General features: G+C 36.7%; 1 protein-coding gene across 7 annotated transcripts in view; it reads right to left on the bottom strand.

Moving 5' to 3' along the window:
* The window catches only part of LOC139984666 (uncharacterized), a 53,272-nt gene that overhangs the window by 27,658 nt on the left and 5,942 nt on the right, over positions 1-19,672 (bottom strand). For 3 of the 7 annotated variants that reach the window (XM_071998665.1, XM_071998675.1, XM_071998703.1), the window contains exons 4-15: positions 18,733-19,005; positions 10,511-10,642; positions 8,954-9,103; positions 4,650-4,787; positions 4,330-4,470; positions 4,025-4,165; positions 3,720-3,860; positions 3,419-3,559; positions 3,113-3,253; positions 2,517-2,816; positions 1,712-1,785; positions 77-308 (exon numbers count right to left, since the gene is read on the bottom strand). In XM_071998665.1, the coding sequence (XP_071854766.1) occupies positions 77-308; positions 1,712-1,785; positions 2,517-2,816; positions 3,113-3,253; positions 3,419-3,559; positions 3,720-3,860; positions 4,025-4,165; positions 4,330-4,470; positions 4,650-4,787; positions 8,954-9,103; positions 10,511-10,642; positions 18,733-19,005 (2,004 nt within the window). The remainder of the gene's footprint in view (positions 1-76; positions 309-1,711; positions 1,786-2,516; positions 2,817-3,112; positions 3,254-3,418; positions 3,560-3,719; positions 3,861-4,024; positions 4,166-4,329; positions 4,471-4,649; positions 4,788-8,953; positions 9,104-10,510; positions 10,643-18,732; positions 19,006-19,672) is intronic. The other 4 variants (XM_071998688.1, XM_071998680.1, XM_071998696.1 and 1 more) reach the window with 4 other exon arrangements.

The raw sequence follows: 19,672 nt of genomic DNA on the forward strand, positions 1-19,672 counted from the left end.
TATCAATGAATGAACATTAAGAGGTGCTATAGCTAACAGTGACTATCTAGAGTACATCATGGACAAGTATACTCACCTGCTATGGAATGATATATTGCTTTTGATTTATTGCTTTCTCCTCCAGCAGTGGTCATTGATAACTGAAAGGTGTATTCCCCTTCTTTCAATGAGACATTAAACGTGTAGGAGGTATTACTGACGTCTATGATGTCCTCTGACATTTCACTTCCTGGTTCCTTGTTATTTGAGTAGTATAATGTCAATTGAGTTACACCAGAACTGCATCTAATATCCTGACTTGATGGCATCTGGAATAAACCAGACGATCCAAAATGTATTTGAAAGTCTACTTTCAGCCACCCAAAATGAAAACTTCTCTCAAATGGGTTCCTGTTTTTCTCTTTTCCCTTCATTGACTGTCATATTATGTAACTATTTCTTCATTTTTTTTTAAGCAGCTGATGGATGAAATCAATGCAAAAAAAAATTGTGATATAAAGACCAAACATCATATCTGTACCTTATGTAGTTCACATGAAACATTCCTTACTGAACCCAAACTTGAGTTTCTAAATATTTTGAACAAAAAGCAACAAATTATCTATGTAGTTTTTTGGCATCCACTTAGGTGTATACTTAGGTGTATACTTTTAGATGTATGAGCAATCTAAAGACATATTATTTTAATTCGCTGGTTAGAGAAACAATTCCATGTAAATACCCAGGACCAATTCATGAGGAAAGACCTGGGTCATGTGCTGCCTGATTGTCCTTCCCTTAGTTGATTTCTTGTTCATGCATCCTATTATAAGGTAATGGTTTCACACTCTGTAAACGCATGCTACGTGGTTACTACTGTTGCATTATCTTACTACGTGATAACTAAATGTAAATATAGAATGCATTCACACCTATCCATGGACCTTTGTTTACACTTAAAGTGCTATTCTCTTTAGACTAGTGTGCTTTAATTATCTGACATGTTTGATTGACTAAACTACTGTTAATATATATCTGCTTGATTAAAACAGGTTGCAAATTTTAGGTTTACTCTTTTCAAGAGGTAATTTCTCAACATTGTTACTTCTAAAGCATGATAACAATAAAGCGGAAAAAAAGAAAAGTTCAAATGAGGTCTTGTTTACACAAAAATAAGCTACTGATGACCTCTGACCTACTTATCTATATTGTTAATTTTGCTCCTTGACACAAAAAAAAAAATTAAGCCAAAACTGATGGAATTTTCAAAAAGCCAACATGAGAGATGCAGGTTGGCATCATTCTTTCTTTTAACTGCTGAAGACTTATGTGATCTTTGATATAATGTTCCTGTGCACTTTCTTTCATCTCACTACCAACTGATGTAACTTATCAAATCTGGTCACACAGCTTATTGTGGAGAGAACATCATATTGCAGTGATATTCACAGAATCTATCCTATAAGCTCAATTTAAGTGGCACATGAGTGCAGGTTTAGGTTGCAGACAACAAACTGACAAGCGATAAAATTACACACTAATCATATAACATAAACGCTAAAAAACTGACATAAAGATTACTTCATGCACTATAGATGGTTTATGTAATGTTCTACAGTAAACAACACAACACCTGTCATGTCAACAGGAAACACATACACACACACTTTAGCAAAAATATATATAATTTGCTGGTGCAAAATTGAGAACAAACAATTTTAAGTAGACAAACCTGCCAGGATATGGTAAGCCGGTCTTGTTCCCCTTCAAATGGCTCCAGTGTCAAATTGGTGGGACTACTTGGGACTATGTGAAAAATATGATATATTTACATCAGTAATATTATAACAGGATCATTAACCCAGCAAAGCTTAGAAATGTGTGGAATTAAAATTTGTTATATGATCTATTTATAAAAAAAAAGGAAATGGGGAATTAGCAGGCAAGCAAGCAACTCCTTACAAGCAGCACAAAGTTAAATAGGAGATAGAATGTAGCTCAAATAACTTTTATACTTTCATTGTCTTTTTAACATCCAACTCAGATTACGTTCAGACTTTGGACCCCAATTCTTTAACTATTACCAAATACTTGGACTGAAATTGCATAGGTCTGTTATTACAGGGATCATTAAGGTGGCCATCGCATAGTGATACAATTTGATCGTTTTTCCTCAAGACCGATTACTGTTGGTTTCCTACATGTGCTTAGCGCTGACAACTTGCTGTTGTCATATGCAACAAACAAGAATCCCAACGGATGTGATTAGTAACATCCAGCTGCAATAGAACCTAATATATTACAAAGGTCATTTGACAATGACCATATTTCTTTGCGGTCATAATATGAAAGTATGTTTTGTTGGCTAATCTATTGCTTATCTAAGTGAGGAACAGCAGGAAACAAACCAAACAAATTGTCAACATAAAAACACCAGCTTGAAAGTAAAAGCCCTACAACAGGCAGGTACAACGTGCTTGCATTCATACGTTGCAGTCATCATTAATGTTTTGTATTCTCACAACCATCTTAAATACCTTCACAAGTGGTTTTTACAACCAGTTCTGGACTCTTTGGACCTTCTTCGTTCCCTTCTATAACTACAGATACACTAAATGAGTAGTTTGTATCTGGAGTGAGCTCACTGAAGGTAAACTGGAGGGTCTGTACAGTATCCGAGCTACCAGGTATCCACTCTGTGGCTGAAGTCTTATGGTATGGAATGTAGCCAATGACTGGTGGGTCCCTTGCATTGGTGTTCCCATTCCAGGCTGGCCAGCTGATGGTGATTGATAAACTCCCTTTTGTTACTTCTTCTGGGGCAGAGGTTAGAAGAGCTACAAGTAAAGATATCAAAACACTTCATAAGGCACTCATGTGCTAAATATTTATAATGCAAGCAATTCTAACAAATTCACAATAATTGACTACCAGGCAGGTAATAACATGAGTAAAATTGATACAGTCCATACAGATTAACTGCTAGACACCATTGCTTCATACAGATTTATATGCAGAAACAACAGCAGTATATTGTAGAAAAAGATCTGAAAGTATTGATAATATTAAAGATAATGTTCACAAATATGCAAATATTATGTCTTTATTCTACAATTGAAACAATTCAATATACCTTCCTGACAATTACTCCCTCTCCATCCACTAGTACATCCTGTTGGTCTGCCTGTACACTCTCCTGACTCACTGTGACATTGTCCAGAGAGGCAGTGGCAGGTCTCACGGCAGTTGGTTCCAAATGTTCCTGCACCACACGCTGATGGTGAAAAATATTCAAGGAGAATCGTGGAAGAAAAATTAAAGGTTTTATATGTATCTATTTTACATCTACCAAAGACTAACAAAAAAAATTGAAATGTGTGTATCATGCAAATTTGCCAAAATTATGTCCTTATTTTACAATTGCAACAATTCAATATACCTTCCTGACAATTACTCCCTCTCCATCCACTAGTACATCCTCTCTGTCTGCCTGTACACTCTCCTGAAGCACTGTGACATTGTCCAGAGAGGCAGTGGCAGGTCTCACGGCAGTTGGTTCCAAATGTTCCTGCACCACATACTGATAGTAAAAATATTCAAAAGAATTGTGGAAGAAAAGTTAAAACTTTTTTTTTATAAATCTATTTTACACCAACTGAAAACAAACAGAAAATATTAAAATGTGTGTATCAAATTTTCAAACAGTATGTACTAATTGTACAATTGAACATTCAATTTACCCTCATGACAACTACTTCCTCTCCATCCACTAGTACATCCTGTTGGTCTGCCTGTACACTGTCCTGAATCACGTTCACATTGTCCAGAGAGGCAGTGGCAGGTCTCACGGCAGTTGGCTCCAAATCTTCCTGCACCACACACTGATGGTGAAAACATTCAAAAGAGTTTTGGAAGAAAAGTTAAAACGTTTTCTATAAAACTATTTTACACCAATCAAATGCTAACAGAAAATATTGAAATGTGTGTATCATGCAAATATGCCAAAATAATGTCCTTATTCGACAATTGCAACAATTTAATTTACCTTCCTGACAATTACTCCCTCGCCATCCACTAGTACATCCTGTTGGTCTGCCTGTACACTCTCCTGACTCACTGTGACATTGTCCAGAGAGGCAGTGGCAGGTCTCACGGCAGTTGGCTCCAAATCTTCCTGCACCACACACTGATGGTGAAAACATTCAAAAGAGTTTTGGAAGAAAAGTTAAAACGTTTTTTATAAAACTATTTTACACCAATCAAATGCAAACAGAAAATATTGAAATGTGTGTATCATGCAAATATTCAACAAATATGTCCATATTCAACAATTCCAACAATTCAATTCACCTTCATGACAACTACTCCCTCTCCATCCCCTAGTACATCCTCTCTGTCTGCCTGTACACTCTCCTGACTCACTGTGACATTGTCCAGAGAGGCAGTGGCAGGTCTCACGGCAGTTGGCTCCAAATGTTCCTGCACCACACACTGATGGTGAAAATATACAAAAGAATTGTGGAAGGAAGAAAAAGGGTTTTATATAAATCTTTTTCACACCAACCATATACAAACAGAAAATATTAAAAAATGTGTATCATTTATATTATTTTAATATAACAAAAAATATGTCTTCCCTTTGACACAAAGGTACATATTATCCAACTAACCTTGTTGACAATTAGTCCCTCTCCATCCATCAGTACAGCCGGTTGATCCTGTACAGAATCCTGTATATCTGTTACACTGGCCAGACTGACAGTGACAGGTCTGTAGGCAGCTGGCTCCATAGGTTCCTTGATCACATGCTATGTTTAACAAAGAAATGCAACTTATGGAGTTAACATAGCAACCTACTCTGCTATAAAATTAAAGAAGAAAAAGCAAAGTAGTAAATAAATGCTGTGAAAATAGAAACTGGATACCAAAATGAATCACAAGATAAGCTTAGAGACATAAGAGAAAAACAGACTGTATGCCAATGAAAATAAAACCGTACAGCTTATAATGACAACGTTACTAGCATTCTTATTGCGACATAAAAGCCGATATCTGTGGTGGAGTATTTTTTTCATTATGTAATCAATTCCACTCCTTAGGATGGCCACATATCAATTGAGATGCTCATATGTAGGTTTCGACTATATGTGTGTTCCACAAGTTGCAGATGCGTGCATTTGACATCTTGTTTATAGAGTTTTCCCTACTAATATACATACATGCACCTATGACAAAGTTTATTTTACAGTAACAACCTCTCCTTATGCCCAAACAAGTAAAGGTATGTTTGTCTAATGTGAAAATGTTTGTATTCCAAAGTTGTGAACGCCGAGGCAATACAATTCACAGTATACTAAGGTTTTAGTGAGGATACATATCTTTAATATCAACTAGTTTTTGTTTGCCCTCCAAGATACCCTGACAATTACAGGATGTAAGATGAACTTTTATATTCAAAGAATCTACCTGTAGCTAACCCAGACGAATTTAAGGCAGGAAAACCCTGGAATTCCCTGGAATATAAGCCAGGAAAAGCCTGGATTTAACCCAGGGAAATCCAGGGAAATTCCTGGGTTTAAAAATGGTAATTCGGACAGGAAAAGCCCGGTAAAGCCTGGTTTATATAACTCATTTAGAGCCAGGTAAAGGCCGGACAAGCCTGGATGGTTAACCCAGGTTTACCCCGGAAAAGCCAGGTCTCTATTGTGTGAGTGAAGAGCCAGGTAAAGGCTGGACAAGCCTGGATGGTTAACCCAGGTTTACCCCGGAAAAGCCAGGTCTCTATTGTGTGAGTGAAGAGCCAGGTAAAGGCCGGACAAGCCTGGATGGTTAACCCAGGTTTACCCCGGAAAAGCCAGGTCTCTAGTGTGTGAGTGAAGAGCCAGGAAAAACCAGGAAAAGCCTGGTATGCACACCCAGGATTACCCAGGAAAAGCCAGGTCCCTGTTTATATCAGTGAGGAGCCAGGAAAAGCCAGGTATACATACCCAGGATTACCCCGGAAAAGCCAGGTGTCCATGCTTACCCTATATAAATTATCTTGCTGGCTAGTTGGCAGTTACTTTTAGCTTATAGGAGGTTTAAGTGTGTTTGTGGTATAGGAAATTTTCATAACTTAAAATCATGAATTATATGTAAGGGTGTTAGCCACTGAAAATAAATGTTTGTTCTTGATCAGAGAACTCTGGGTTTGGTGTGATGACCAAACACAGAACAAGACACATAAAAATGGAACACTCAACTGGATTGGATCAAAATAAATTATAATTATGAATAACAAACAATATACAGCTGATCTGGGCCCAGTCAAAGAATTAAATCAAATGACTTAGAGTCGTGAGGTGCACCCAAATGTTAAAGTAAATACACTTAATTTATAAATCTGTTCTGGTGAGTTGGCATGCTGGTGACATCAGGTACAGATCTTCCACGACATCAGTATAGTTGAACAGATTAAATTGTATGATAAATTTCCGATCCCAACAAAATAGTATCCTTTAATTAATAAGCAATAGTGTCCCAGGGTATCCTTTCAGTAAAATACTGTCAGTTAACCAAATGGTGTCCTGGAATATCCTTTATGGTAAAATAATATCCTCTAAGTAAATAATATCCTTTATGGTAAATAATGTCCTTTATAGTAAAATGCATGCCAGACTGTCTGGTGAATATCACTCCTTCCATAAAATAATAAGGACTACATGTAACTTGATTTTGTAAATTAAGGTTTAAAACAAACTATCCAGCATTAAAACTATATTTCTCCTCTTTTGCAACTGTCTTGCTCCAATACTCATGGCCAACTGCCTAACTTCCTATACCCTCACAAAACTCCTTTGTTCCTATAATATATATGCACAGACCCCTTTTCCTGTGAGAGCTAATTTCCAGGAAGAACAACTTCCACGACATCAGTATAGTTGAACAGAATAAATTGTATGATAAATGTCCAATCCCAACAAAATAGTATCCTTTAATTAATAAGCAATAGTGTCCCAGGGTATCCTTGCAGTAAAATAATGTCAGTTAAACAAATGGTGTCCCAGAATATCCTTTACGGTAAAATAATATCCTCTAAGTAAATAATATCCTTTTTAGTAAATAATGTCCTTTATAGTAAAATGCGTGCCAGACTGTCAGGTGAATATCACTCCTTCCAAAAAATAATAAGGACTACAGTAACTTGATTTTGTAAATTAAGGTTTAAAACAAACTATCCAGCATTAAAACTATATTTCTCCTCTTTTGCAACTGTCTTGCTCCAATACTCATGGCCAACTGCCTAACTTCCTATACCCTCACAAAACTCTTTTGTCCCTATAATATATATACACAGACCCCTTTTCCTGTGAGAGCTAATTTCCAGGAAGAACAAAGATAGTTGCTTAGCAACCCAGAAGAGAGAAATCTTAATCCCCCCGACCACAAAACAACTTACAAATATACTGTACAAATGTATAGCCCTCTGTACAGTGAGCACTGAACTAATAAACAAGTAAAACTATGGTACAAAAGAAAACTTTATGTAAGAGCTGACCATCTTACAACTAGCTAATACTGGGTAAAAGGCAAGCTTGGCTTTTCCTGCCTAGCCAGGACAGCATTCCACTCTCGTTTCCTGCCTATTGTGGACTTGTGAGGCTGGGTGAAGCCAGGAAAAAGGCTGGACTTTCAAAATCCTGGCTTTTCCTGCCTAGCCAGGACAGCATTGCCCTCGCTTTTCCTGCCTAGTGTGGACTTGTTAGGCTGGGTGAAGCCAGGAAAAGGCTGGACTTTCAAAGTCCTGGCTTTTCCTGCCTAGCCAGGACAGCATTGCCCTCGCTTTTCCTGCCTAGTGTGGACTTGTTAGGCTGGGTGAAGCCAGGAAAAGGCTGGACTTTCAAAGTCCTGGCTTTTCCTGGCTACCTGAGGCAGGAATAAAGCTTGGATATCCAGGGAAAACCGGGGTTTTCTTGACTCTTGCTTAAAAGCCAGGAATTATTTTCGTCTGGGAAATCTTCACTTTCCATACAAAACAGAGACCAAAACTATGCTAATCCTGCCCTCTCCCACTTTCACAAGCATCTAGTAAAATACCAAGATAAGACCAGGCTGAAAAACTCCATGGTCTGAAACTTGAGCAGATGAAATTCACATTTCCAAGCAGATTTTTATACAACATCATGGATTGTTTACATTTCCGACTAATGAAGCTTACACCATAAAGTGAATCTGATACTAGGAAACAAACAATATTACTGTTCATAACACATTAACCACACATAGAGCTACTAGTCATGGAACTTATCACAATAGACTACATCAATTGCAATGATGACTCATCACCATATAGGCCTATATAAAGCACAGAGATTACCAACAGTCGTAAAACAACAAAGAATGCCAATAAAGCTGGCTTATATTAAAACAATTTCTTCTATTTATCAGCAAAACATATGAAACAATATATTATAAGAACACATGAGTCCTTGTGAAAAGTACATTGATTAAGCAAATTTAAGGTTTCTGAGCTTCATTGCCACTAGAGTTTTCATGATTCCACTGTCAATCACGCATTCAGTAACACCTTACGTTACTAAGAAATTCATAACTTTAATTTCTAAACTAATTTATAATTATTCAAATATTGACAACCTTTCACCAGCGCACCCTCTGCCCAGTCTCCATTAAATTACAAAATGGCTAAAATGAGTTCAATGGCAGTCTTCAAAATGGAGTGATGTCGAGAAAAAGTTGCTGAAAGATTCATATCGCATTACTTTGATACATACTGTCATACTGCCGATTACATTAACAGTATTAAATTTTCTAATTTTGTTTCAACAGTATTCTTCAAGGTACTATATAGTTCTTCTCAACATACATGTTTACACCGTTCTCTATCAATTCCCTTAAGAAGATGTTCCAAGAGCTTAGTAAATTTATCACATTTAATGTTGTTATACATCAATAGCTGTAATTTCTGTATACTAACGTTCATTACAGTTGAGTCCTTTCCAGCCAGTGTTACATCTGCAGCCAAATGGATGAACCAGACAAAAGAGGTAATTACGGCATCGATTGGGCATATCAGTTTCACTACACTGGAATTCACAATTGTGTCCAAACTTATTGCCACCACAAGCTAAAAGAGAGGCAGACAAAACTTAATCTGAATGTATGAGTCTCTTCATTATGGCACAACTATTTGACTGCAATGATACTACAGCCTATATTTTCTTATATAGCCTCCATATATATATATATATATATATATGTATATATATATATATGTATATATGTAACAGATGAACAAGACGTAAGTTGGGACATGTCTTTTTAAACAGTTCCATACTAGAATATATTAATTGGCTGTTTCACTTCCAACCTAGTGACAAAACAGAGACAAAATTGTTTCCAAACCACAAATGGGAACAGAATACAGTGCAGCTGCTTAGCACAGAGTATTGAATGCAGAACTTAAAGGTTGTATAATATTGCATTTATCTGAATATTTTAGCATTCCATTGTCACCCACATATTTCACCTTGCAATTGATGAAAGAGAGATTACTGTGATAGAACTAACATTTTCGTATAAAGTGACAATTTTGTTCACCCAAACAATTATATGCATTCAAATCACACCTTTGTCATTATATCTAAGACTCAACCAAGCAAATCATCTCTATCACATGATGTCAGACAACAAGAAATGTTCCTGTTTCGTTCATATTATACGTACATTGATGTACTATACTACTAGATGTAACTGAACCATGTTAGAAACTTATATGATATTTCTTGTACTATCATGCCTTATATACCTTACATTTATTCAACTACTTAATGAACAGCAGATAATTATTATTAAAACACATATCGCACGAAATTTCATGATATGCCTAGAAAATTGTAAGCTATACAGTTTAAGTACAATTCTTCAGCAAGTAGTCACAGTTGATCTGGGTCAATTAATTATTTTCTGAATGTTGTTGATTTAGAGATCATTGAGCATTTTCTCAATAAAACTTGCCAAATATTTAAATAAATGATGATCAATGTATTTAGACACTGAGATATTCAGATACTTCAAATTCACATTAATAAACAGGACAGTGTATGATGCAAGTACAGTATGTGTTTCAAGCAGTAGCATTGGCTTAATGCTTATTGGATTTCAAGTTTGACATCAAAGAGTTACAGCATGTCTCAGACCTCAGAATTTTTAATTTTCTTGATTGAGAGCAGCAAGGCAAAGAAGGTCCAATTTGTTCCTCAATCGCTACTCTGAATATTCTGTCCTTCAAGTATGCCGTTGTGTCATGTAGTTTACTTAATATCAGAAAAGCACAAATTATAAAACAAATCTTTTCAATTTCACAAGCATTTTGGCATAGAAGTGATTTTAAATATTTCAACATCATGGTAAATGGTTTTATGGTAACATTGTCCCAATTCATGCCAAAAATGAATCAGCAATAAATTGCTGTATATGTGTTCAAAAATGATTTTTACAATATTTTTCATAGTCATTTAAGTGTTTCTCTTACCAGTCTGACATTCATCTCCTTTAAATCCAGGAGCACAAATACATTTTCCACTGATCTCATCACAAATGCCTCCGTTATAGCAATCACCACAGAACCCAGAGCATCGGCTGCCCCATGTGCCTTCTGGACAAGCTGATTTTGAAAATTAAAGGAAAAACCGTTCAATACACAAATATACTGGTACAGTAAGATATTCCAAGAAACAGATGTTTACAGAAATCTTCTCAAAAAAATATGCTGAATAAAGAGTCCTAATGTACGTTCTAGTCACATTGGAATGAGCAGATGGTGCTGGTGGGGAGATTAATGTTACCAATGCAGCTATTTGCACCAACATTTTTAGTTTAAAACTAGTTCAAAACTCTACAAATGATATTGCTGCTATATGATTTCGAATAATTCCATCCTGTGGGATAACATACTCAAAAGACATTTATCGATCCCTAATAAATTTAAAATTGAAATCAAAATTGAAAATTGAAGTTAATGATAGCAATGAAACATCACTTTTCATATTTCTTATGAGCACACAAAGTTTCATTATGAATCCTGCCCCCAAGTTTGCAATAATTGCCGACAGTAGCTTAATGCTATGTCTAGTCGTAATCTGCAGAAAGAGAAACCAAAGGAGCAAACAAGCTGAAGCTTTTAACAATAAAAATCAGTATATGGCATTTAACAGGAACATACTCAATGACGGCAGTAACTGAATTTGCCATAATGAAAGTCAGTAACATTGAATTTATTTTACTTTACAAGTTATCGTGTAACAAGATATTAAGAATTGGACCTCTCATTAGATCTATCGAGTTGGAACATCACTGATGGTGACATCATAGGGTAGCTCAATTGAAATTTCACTTTGTCATGGTGCTCACACACTTTGGCCACAGTTAACACTGTCATATATTATTCCAAACATGTACTCACAATTGACAAACATTTTCCAATATCAAGCCAGGAAAAACTCTTTTAAGTTGTTTTTGATTAGCAGCATGTATCTGCTCTAAATTTAACCTCTAACATTACAAATGAGTAACAAATTGATTCCGACATTCTAAAACTTGCTTACATGTTTCATAACAAAATCTGGCTGAAGCCCATTCTTAAGCAAATGCTTTAAACACCCCCATATTGATGGGCAGTGGTACTCTCAGAAGTTATCATCCAACTGACTTTCTGACTTTCTTAATTGTGGCCAAAACTGATCAATGAATAGAGTGCAACGACTTAATTTAAAGAGCAACAGCTATTTACTGCAAATCTACAACAATTTCATTCTTTGTTCTCCATTGACCTGAAGTGACCTTTGACCTCCTTAATAAGACTATAAGGTCCCTGCAGTTACTAAGATGAATAGATTATCAAATATGAACCTTGTCCAATTTTTTATTCTGGAGTGACAGTGCCTATAAAGCTTCCTGATGTTGATCTCTGTTGAACTCAATTAACCTTCAGCCTCTATAAAATAAGTCCTTGTACTCACAACAGAGGAACCACATACATATGAATTCAATACAAATTCCCATTTTGAGTTATATTTACAAGTTTTATAGACTTTCACTCATGAATTAAAGCATATAGAGCTCATTTTATTGTACTTCTGCAGGCATGTTTTCAGATAGAGTACCCAATACAGTACATATTGTGACCAGTAAACAACCTCTATTTCGTAACTCTCATGTGATGTTGCATTGTCTTGCAGGTTAGGTTTCTATGAATTTCAACTTGTCATATCTCTTAAGGAATACTGTTATGAGTGAGTTCATTTGTGTAGTGTATAAAGTGAACTGTATATAGATCTTTAAGTAAGTAAAAAAAAAACAGGAAAATAGATACGCATACAGTGCATATACAGGCATACGTGTTTATATTTGCTCTTGGTGTGTACGCTGAGTCCCTACACAATACCACTAAAATACAATTGTAACAAATTTTCAACTTCAAATTTGTGTACTGATAAAAATGATCACACCAGGTGATAAAATTAAAAAAAAAAATTCCTACTTGGATATTTTGGAAATGTACAGTAGAACTTTATGGTAACACTTTCCAACAAAACAGAGCAAGTAACTCTTCTGATGGAAGACAGTAAGTACTATACTGTACTCATTTAGCTTCCTAAGAATTTTACAAAAGTGGGATATGAATGGCATGCAAAGAAGAGCTCAAACTGTGTTAGAGGGAAGAACTTGGCGCTCATTGGCTTGTTTTCGATGTAACTTGTACAGTATATGTTGAAAGAAAATTGTCATGTTCAGTCTGGGCAAGAAACCAAATTGACTCAACCGAAAGGCTATTAAGTTTAGTTAGTCACACATCACATCTTGTAAGCATTCATATTTTGCCAAACATATGAGCACTTTGGTTATATCAAAACTTTCATGTTTTCAGAGTTAACAAAATGTTGACGGAAATATTCCAAAACTTACTGGTTGGAAAATTTATGAGTGACTTGCTTGCGCGTCTCCTCACATCCTTAGCACTCTATCCTAACGTGCCTAGAATGAAGTGGTAATCATTTACCACCGTGTGCCCTTTATGACGGTACCCCTTCTGGACCCTCCACTCAGAGGGGAGACTACCCTCACTGACTCTACATACGTTCATACCACAAGAACGCAATGGACAATAACCATTGTTATATTAATTGCCACATAAACCATATCAGCGAACACAAAATCCATGCAATAAAAAACTGTAGGTTACATACCCCATATGTGTAATAACTCTGTACACGGTCTGTGTGTAATACACCCTATACGTCTATATGGTAATATGCAAGATATAGACAACATGTAAACCTTCTACTAGTGTTCACGATAATCGGGCCGATTATTGCATAATTGGAACATAATTGGAATCGGTAAAAATTATGTGGAATACCAGTTGCCATACCGATTATTCAAAACATATGGAAGGTGAAAATATCATTATTCAAAAACATTTATGGAGGGTGAAGATATCAACTGATGTTCTAGGTTTGTTCTTTTACTACAAAACATTCAAATAAAAACACCCTCTTTACGTTTTTCACGATGTAATTTCATCAAGTTAGGCTGCTAGGGTCGCTGATTTTGCACCCCTCGTGATTAGTGACTTCCATGTTTCTCAGCACAGTAACCATGGTAACAATACCAATTCCGAATTAACGAATTAGCGAATTAACGTATGTGCTGCATAGGGCCTAAGTTGATTAGACGGGTATAGGTAAATGTTTAGGCAGGAAATGCTCCGTAGTGCAGTATTTGATGCAATCATTTGTAATTACTGTTTATGATTTATAACTCACAAAGAGTATAGTGGTTTCTTTAGTCATGTGACCAGTGTCTTTCGTTCAGTTTATTTCAAGTGACAGACCTCCCATAAACCTGGTATTCAGGCAAAAAATATTTACATACATCGACAGCAGTATGATATATTTGTGGTAAGTATAACATTTTTCTCGAAGAATACATTTTTGCATAGGTTTCATGCACGAAACTGTAGTTCTGTAAGAAACGAATGTTCATTCGGTAGTCTATACGCAAACCATAGAAATTGATTGGGATCAGTTTCTATGACGCAAACACACCGCTCACCGCAAATTCCCCTAACCGGCACCGTACTATATCATATGTAGTACTCGTACTGTACTGTCGTTGCAGTTACACTTATGCTCAGTGCATGATTTCTGGTTGATCTACATTCTGCTCCGTGCACGAATCGAGACCAAAATAACGTAAATTTCAATATTTCCGATCTTGTCCCATAACATGTTGTTAGTAAATGATGTAGGGTCTAGGTGGTACAGTAGGTCATAATCAATCAGTTATACTTAGAGAGGAAATATGATGAAGAATGTTGGTCAGGAAATTTTCGAAAATTCAGAAACAGTTAATTTATTGGTGTACGAATATTAATCCTCTTATAATGGCTACTATAAAACTTCGATATCATAACAAAAATACAACAAAATGCTCGAGGGGGGCGGTCTCCCGTTCGCCTCCCTGTCTACGCGCCTGTCGTTAGAAATCTTGTAGGAAACAGGCAAATGGAAACCGAGTGAACCCTTATCGATGTAGATCATATGATTGTACGTACTTACACTCATACACAAGAGATGTACAGACATTATGATTATAACCATGAGTTACAACATGCTACACGGTCACAGGTCACAGAAATGACCACGAAGAGTCATTTACCTCATGCAGCATGTGTTGGATGAAGTTTTAGCCACCGCCAAATATGATTTGGATAAATAATCTCAAGCATTATTTTCTATTTATAGCCACACAAAAAAAACTGTGCCAGCAAATATTTGGGTGACATTAGATACTATATCGCCCCACCTTAAATATTTAGGGGACGTGTCCCCACCCCGTCCCCCCCTCCCCCATGATCGCCGCCCATGTCCATGTGGGCTAAAGTCATAGTGTGAAAATGTAATAAGTCAAAGGTCATTGTAATTGGAAAGCACTTTTGCCATTATGGTCATGTCAAAATAACTTAAGTAACAGTAACAGAAAGGACAAAAACACGCACAGAATACAGACAGGTTAACGAGCACGGTGAACATAATGCGATATATGTAAGGGGATTAGTAGACAAGGGATGGAAAGAAGAAAGCAATGGGGGAAGAGGAGAGGTAGGATATTAACAGTGGAGGGATCGGAACGTTAGGCCAAGTTACTTTTACACATTCTCTCTAGTGGATAAGCAGTTTGCTAACAGTTTTAATTTATTTTTATTTTATTAATATTAATAATAAATATCACTTTAATCATTATTAATACTGTCAATGTTCACGATGGAGGTCAAAAGCTAAACTTGACCAACTTTGTAAAGGGGCAATTCCAGGCCAGAGGAGACAAATTCATCAAAACTAAAATTAAGCAACTGCTATGGAAATTGGTATCAAATTGAAGCTAAAAGTGTGAATTTTTCAGATATGTGTTTTATTTCCCCATGCTCTTAACATAAACTACCCAAAATTAGGGATTATGTAAAAATAGGCGATTTTAGAAAAAAAATCAACACTAAAATTAGCTTAAAATTAATCCCCACAAATCAGTCCTGTAACAATAAAAGTGGTGACTTTAAATACTGATGGATAGTATGAGACTATGGCTAAGTGTATCAAGCCATTTTAGGTGGTTTACATGTTGTCATGCATCAGTGAACACACATAAATGTTGATTTGCTGAAAAAGTGTCACACTGTAACCGAAAAATGCCATTTTTTCTTAATATTTCCAAAAATTGGAATTGTAATCAACTGATTGTTTTTCTCAAAATCAACTGTGTAGGCACTTATAAAATGCACATGATAGTTTTACTGTAGTACCCTCTGGGTGGGAATAATGGGAAAATGAAATGTGTCACACTGTAACTTTTTGGTTACAGTGTGACATTTTTTTGGTTACAGTGTGACCAACAGTGTGTTTCTATAGGGGAAACCAGCATTCAATTTAGAACCTTTCCTCTATTACATCTGTGACATGAAGTATACACCTGGGTCCCCATTAGGCTTGGTTGGCATGGTGATATTGGTTTATTGAAAGCTCAGTCCTAGATAATTCTTGCTGCTATTATAGAGAATCACTAAAACTTCACTATCATCCAGCAAGATGAGATCCAGAGTGCGCACTGGGCCCATTCACAAGTTACACTGTTCACTGCATGTGCTAATTGTGATGCAAATACTGTGCAGTCTTATGTTATGGTGAGTGATGACCTGTTGCAAGGGAAGTTTGCCGTTGCCACATTCCTGGATAAGATCATCAACGATGTCATGATACAGTGCCCCAATCTGAAGTCACTGTCATTCCTCTCAGACGGAGCGGCCAGCCAGTTCAAACAACGGTATATCTTCGTGTATCACCCACTTCAGAGAGACATATGAGTTCAAACATCATGGAACTTTTTGCCATAAGCCATGGCAAGGGTGTGGTCGATGGGATCGGTGGTCAAGTAAAGCCAAGGGCGTAGGAACCTGGGGTTGGGGGCACCAGCCCCCCAGTGAAGAATATAGACCCCTTAGACCCCTCCCCTAGACCGGCCATCGGTCTTCAGCCCCCCCCCCACACTCAAAAGTACCTTCCTACTCCACTGAGTGAAGCGGTTAGTGTGGACAGCCATGAGAACGGGAGCACATGTGCATGAAGCTTAGTCATTTGTGGAGGTACAGTAGCAGCAGCTAAGGGGAAGTCAATAAAAGTGATCTTTGTCCCTTCCCAACAAGTAGAGGATGCTAAGGAAGCTTTGGATAACCGATGGGCAGATGTCAGTCCACTACCAACAACCCATACTACCCACATTGTCATCCCAGTCAGGAAACATGTGCTTTGCCATGCCATGTATGCAGGAAGAGGAGAGTACCACATGAGTTCGCTGAAGTCAGATGTGGAGTTGACCGATTCCGATCATGCATTTGCTTGAGCCTATGTCAATGGAGAAGAGAGGGAAAAGCAACCACCTGAACCATTGGACAACAGCGATGTACTCAACGGTGACAAACTACCCACCAGTAGTGATCATTCTGAGATCACTCCACAATCAATCAAGCTCGGGGACTTTGTGTTGGTTGAGTATATGGGAGCAAAGAAGACCTCTGGCAGATTTGCCTATGTTGCTCAAGTTCAAGAAGAACATGTGGATGATGGTGTGGTAGAGTTTTGTGTCACCCACTTGCACAAATATGACAGCAAGGGATTGATCTTTGTTGCTAAGGAATGTACGGATAAGCATGGATGGGTAGCTAATTCCCAAATCACAAGGAAATTGCCGTCACCCACAATGGATAACCGTGAGAGATACCACTTCCAGAACCCTATTCATGAGGCCAACTGAACAGAGATTGTCCTGTCTTGAATTTGCATACAAACAATATGCAAGTGTAACCTGTAATTCCTAGTTCATGAGACCGTAATGGGATCACTTACAGACGTTATATCAGAATGATTGGTCTATACTGATTAAAATTATTTTAATTAGATTAAAATTAATATCAAAATTAATACTATTTTCAGGAAATTTGAAAGCTTCTAGTCAGATTATAACACTAGCAGTTCCTTCTTTATTGACACATTTTCATTTTATCTTTCAATTTTATTATTACCTACTCACACTTGTTTCTAGGGAACATATAACTTGATGTTACATGCTTTTGTGACATACATCTTGTGTTGCAACGTTTTGTCACACTGTAACCGTCACACTGTAACCATGCATTGATACTTTATGATATAGTATTTCAGGTTTAAATGGTCAGTCTGTCAATTTGCTCATATCACATGATAGTTAAGACTATGTTGGATAAAATGTATGTATTTCCAATTGGGGTACACTTTTAATTTCAGAGGGTTTTAAGGAAGGGCATTTGGGTGAAAAACCTAGGTATTTTTCATGTCACACTGTAACCGAAGCATATTTTTATTAATATTCAAAAATTGACATTGAAATCTCCAAAAAATTATGCATGTTTCAAAAGTTAATTGTTGCCCCTTTTGCACTGATAACTTATTCTGAAGATATCCATTCAATATTCTGAGAAAAACCAAATTGAAATGACTAAATGTGTATTTTTTGTCACACTGTAACCGTGGAATTGCCCAAAGCGAAAAGGGGCATTATAAACTTCTTCTCAACTTCATGGTTGCCAAAATGCATACTTGCAGATCTTTGTATGCAAGCAAATGGTCGAGCCTCCCTGTGTGATGATGTCATAGCGTGAAAATGTAATAAGACAAAAGTCATTGGGATTGGAAAGCAGTTTTGCCATTATGGTCATGTCAAATTAACTAAAGAACTTACTGTAAACCATCACAAAATCTCATGTAGGAAACATTAAATTTTTGTTTCATATATATATATATATATATTAAAGCAAAGTATTTGCTTAAAGTTACTATAAAAGAGCAAGTTTAATTTGGGTATCAACTTATTTCCATGAAATTATGTTCACTTGACTAAGCCGAAGATTGGGATAGATTCCATGAGTGAAATATCATTTATGTACATCTTGCATTTGATGATTCCGTCACAGTTGTCCTTTAATGAAGCACTTCGTAGCTTTATCTAATCTAATCTTCCCATTCTTACATTTCCATTTATATTTTTATCATTGAACATGAAAATCAGGGCAACGAATAATCCATATCTTCCAACCACCTCTCCCACCCCTTCCCCCATCCCTCATCCCAAGTATAAAATAGAAGAGCTATGTGGATTGATATTTACCTCTCACTATCAGTAACTGTATGCCATGTCTTGCATCATCCCTCTCGAAGTTGAGAAAACATCCATAAGCTGCAGCATCATTAGTGTTTGCAGGATGTCCAAGTATGTAGGTAGCACGTCCATGATTCGGGTTGTCTTTACTTAGAAAACCATCTTTAATCCACCTAGGTGGACGTTGCGGATTGCTTCTTCTTTGACTCATAACAATACTAACATCAGATTTTCCAATATCCACAGTCTGTGTAAACAGGCCATCGAGTGGGATAAAATCAGCTGAAAGTTGAAATTAAAATGTCAAACTTTATTGCAGTAGCTAGAAATGGAGACAAAATACAACGGGAGGGAGAGCCGCATATTTACTGGCCTCATCCCATATAACTATATATGATAACACATTAGAGATTTGCAATTTACATGGTGAGGACCTTAACATCTACAATGACCTTTAACTTTTGCCATCAAATTATACGTACTTACTTATGTTCCTACTGACCATGTTTGGTTCAATTAGACAGCTTGCTATTATAATGTGCTAATCAAAAGTGCACCCTTTAAGTGTACAACTTTTTGGTAAATAAAAGGCACAGTTTTGTACAACCATTTAAAAGACATGTCTAAAAGTCAGCTCCCATTCTTGCTAACACTATGACAGCTCAAAGTAGGACATTTGCAGATATAACTGTACAACTTAGGTGAGAGTTAGACTGTTTGAGGGGTCCAAATCATTTAAATTGTAAATTAATCTGCTGTAGACAGCTAATTGGCAGTGGTACAACCCTGTTTTAATCTGCAGTCTGCCATGTATACAGGGTGAAATCTCATGGCTTGGTTTTCATCGGTAAAGGAAGTTGAAACACTAATGTTTGGGGCTGCGGCAATAGGCTAGCAAGGAAAAGTTTTACAACTTAAATGAAGGATTGAGGCTGAAAACATAATTGAT

The sequence above is a fragment of the Apostichopus japonicus genome, chromosome 2 (genome assembly GCF_037975245.1).
Source record: "Apostichopus japonicus isolate 1M-3 chromosome 2, ASM3797524v1, whole genome shotgun sequence".
NCBI classification, from domain to species: domain Eukaryota; kingdom Metazoa; phylum Echinodermata; class Holothuroidea; order Aspidochirotida; family Stichopodidae; genus Apostichopus; species Apostichopus japonicus.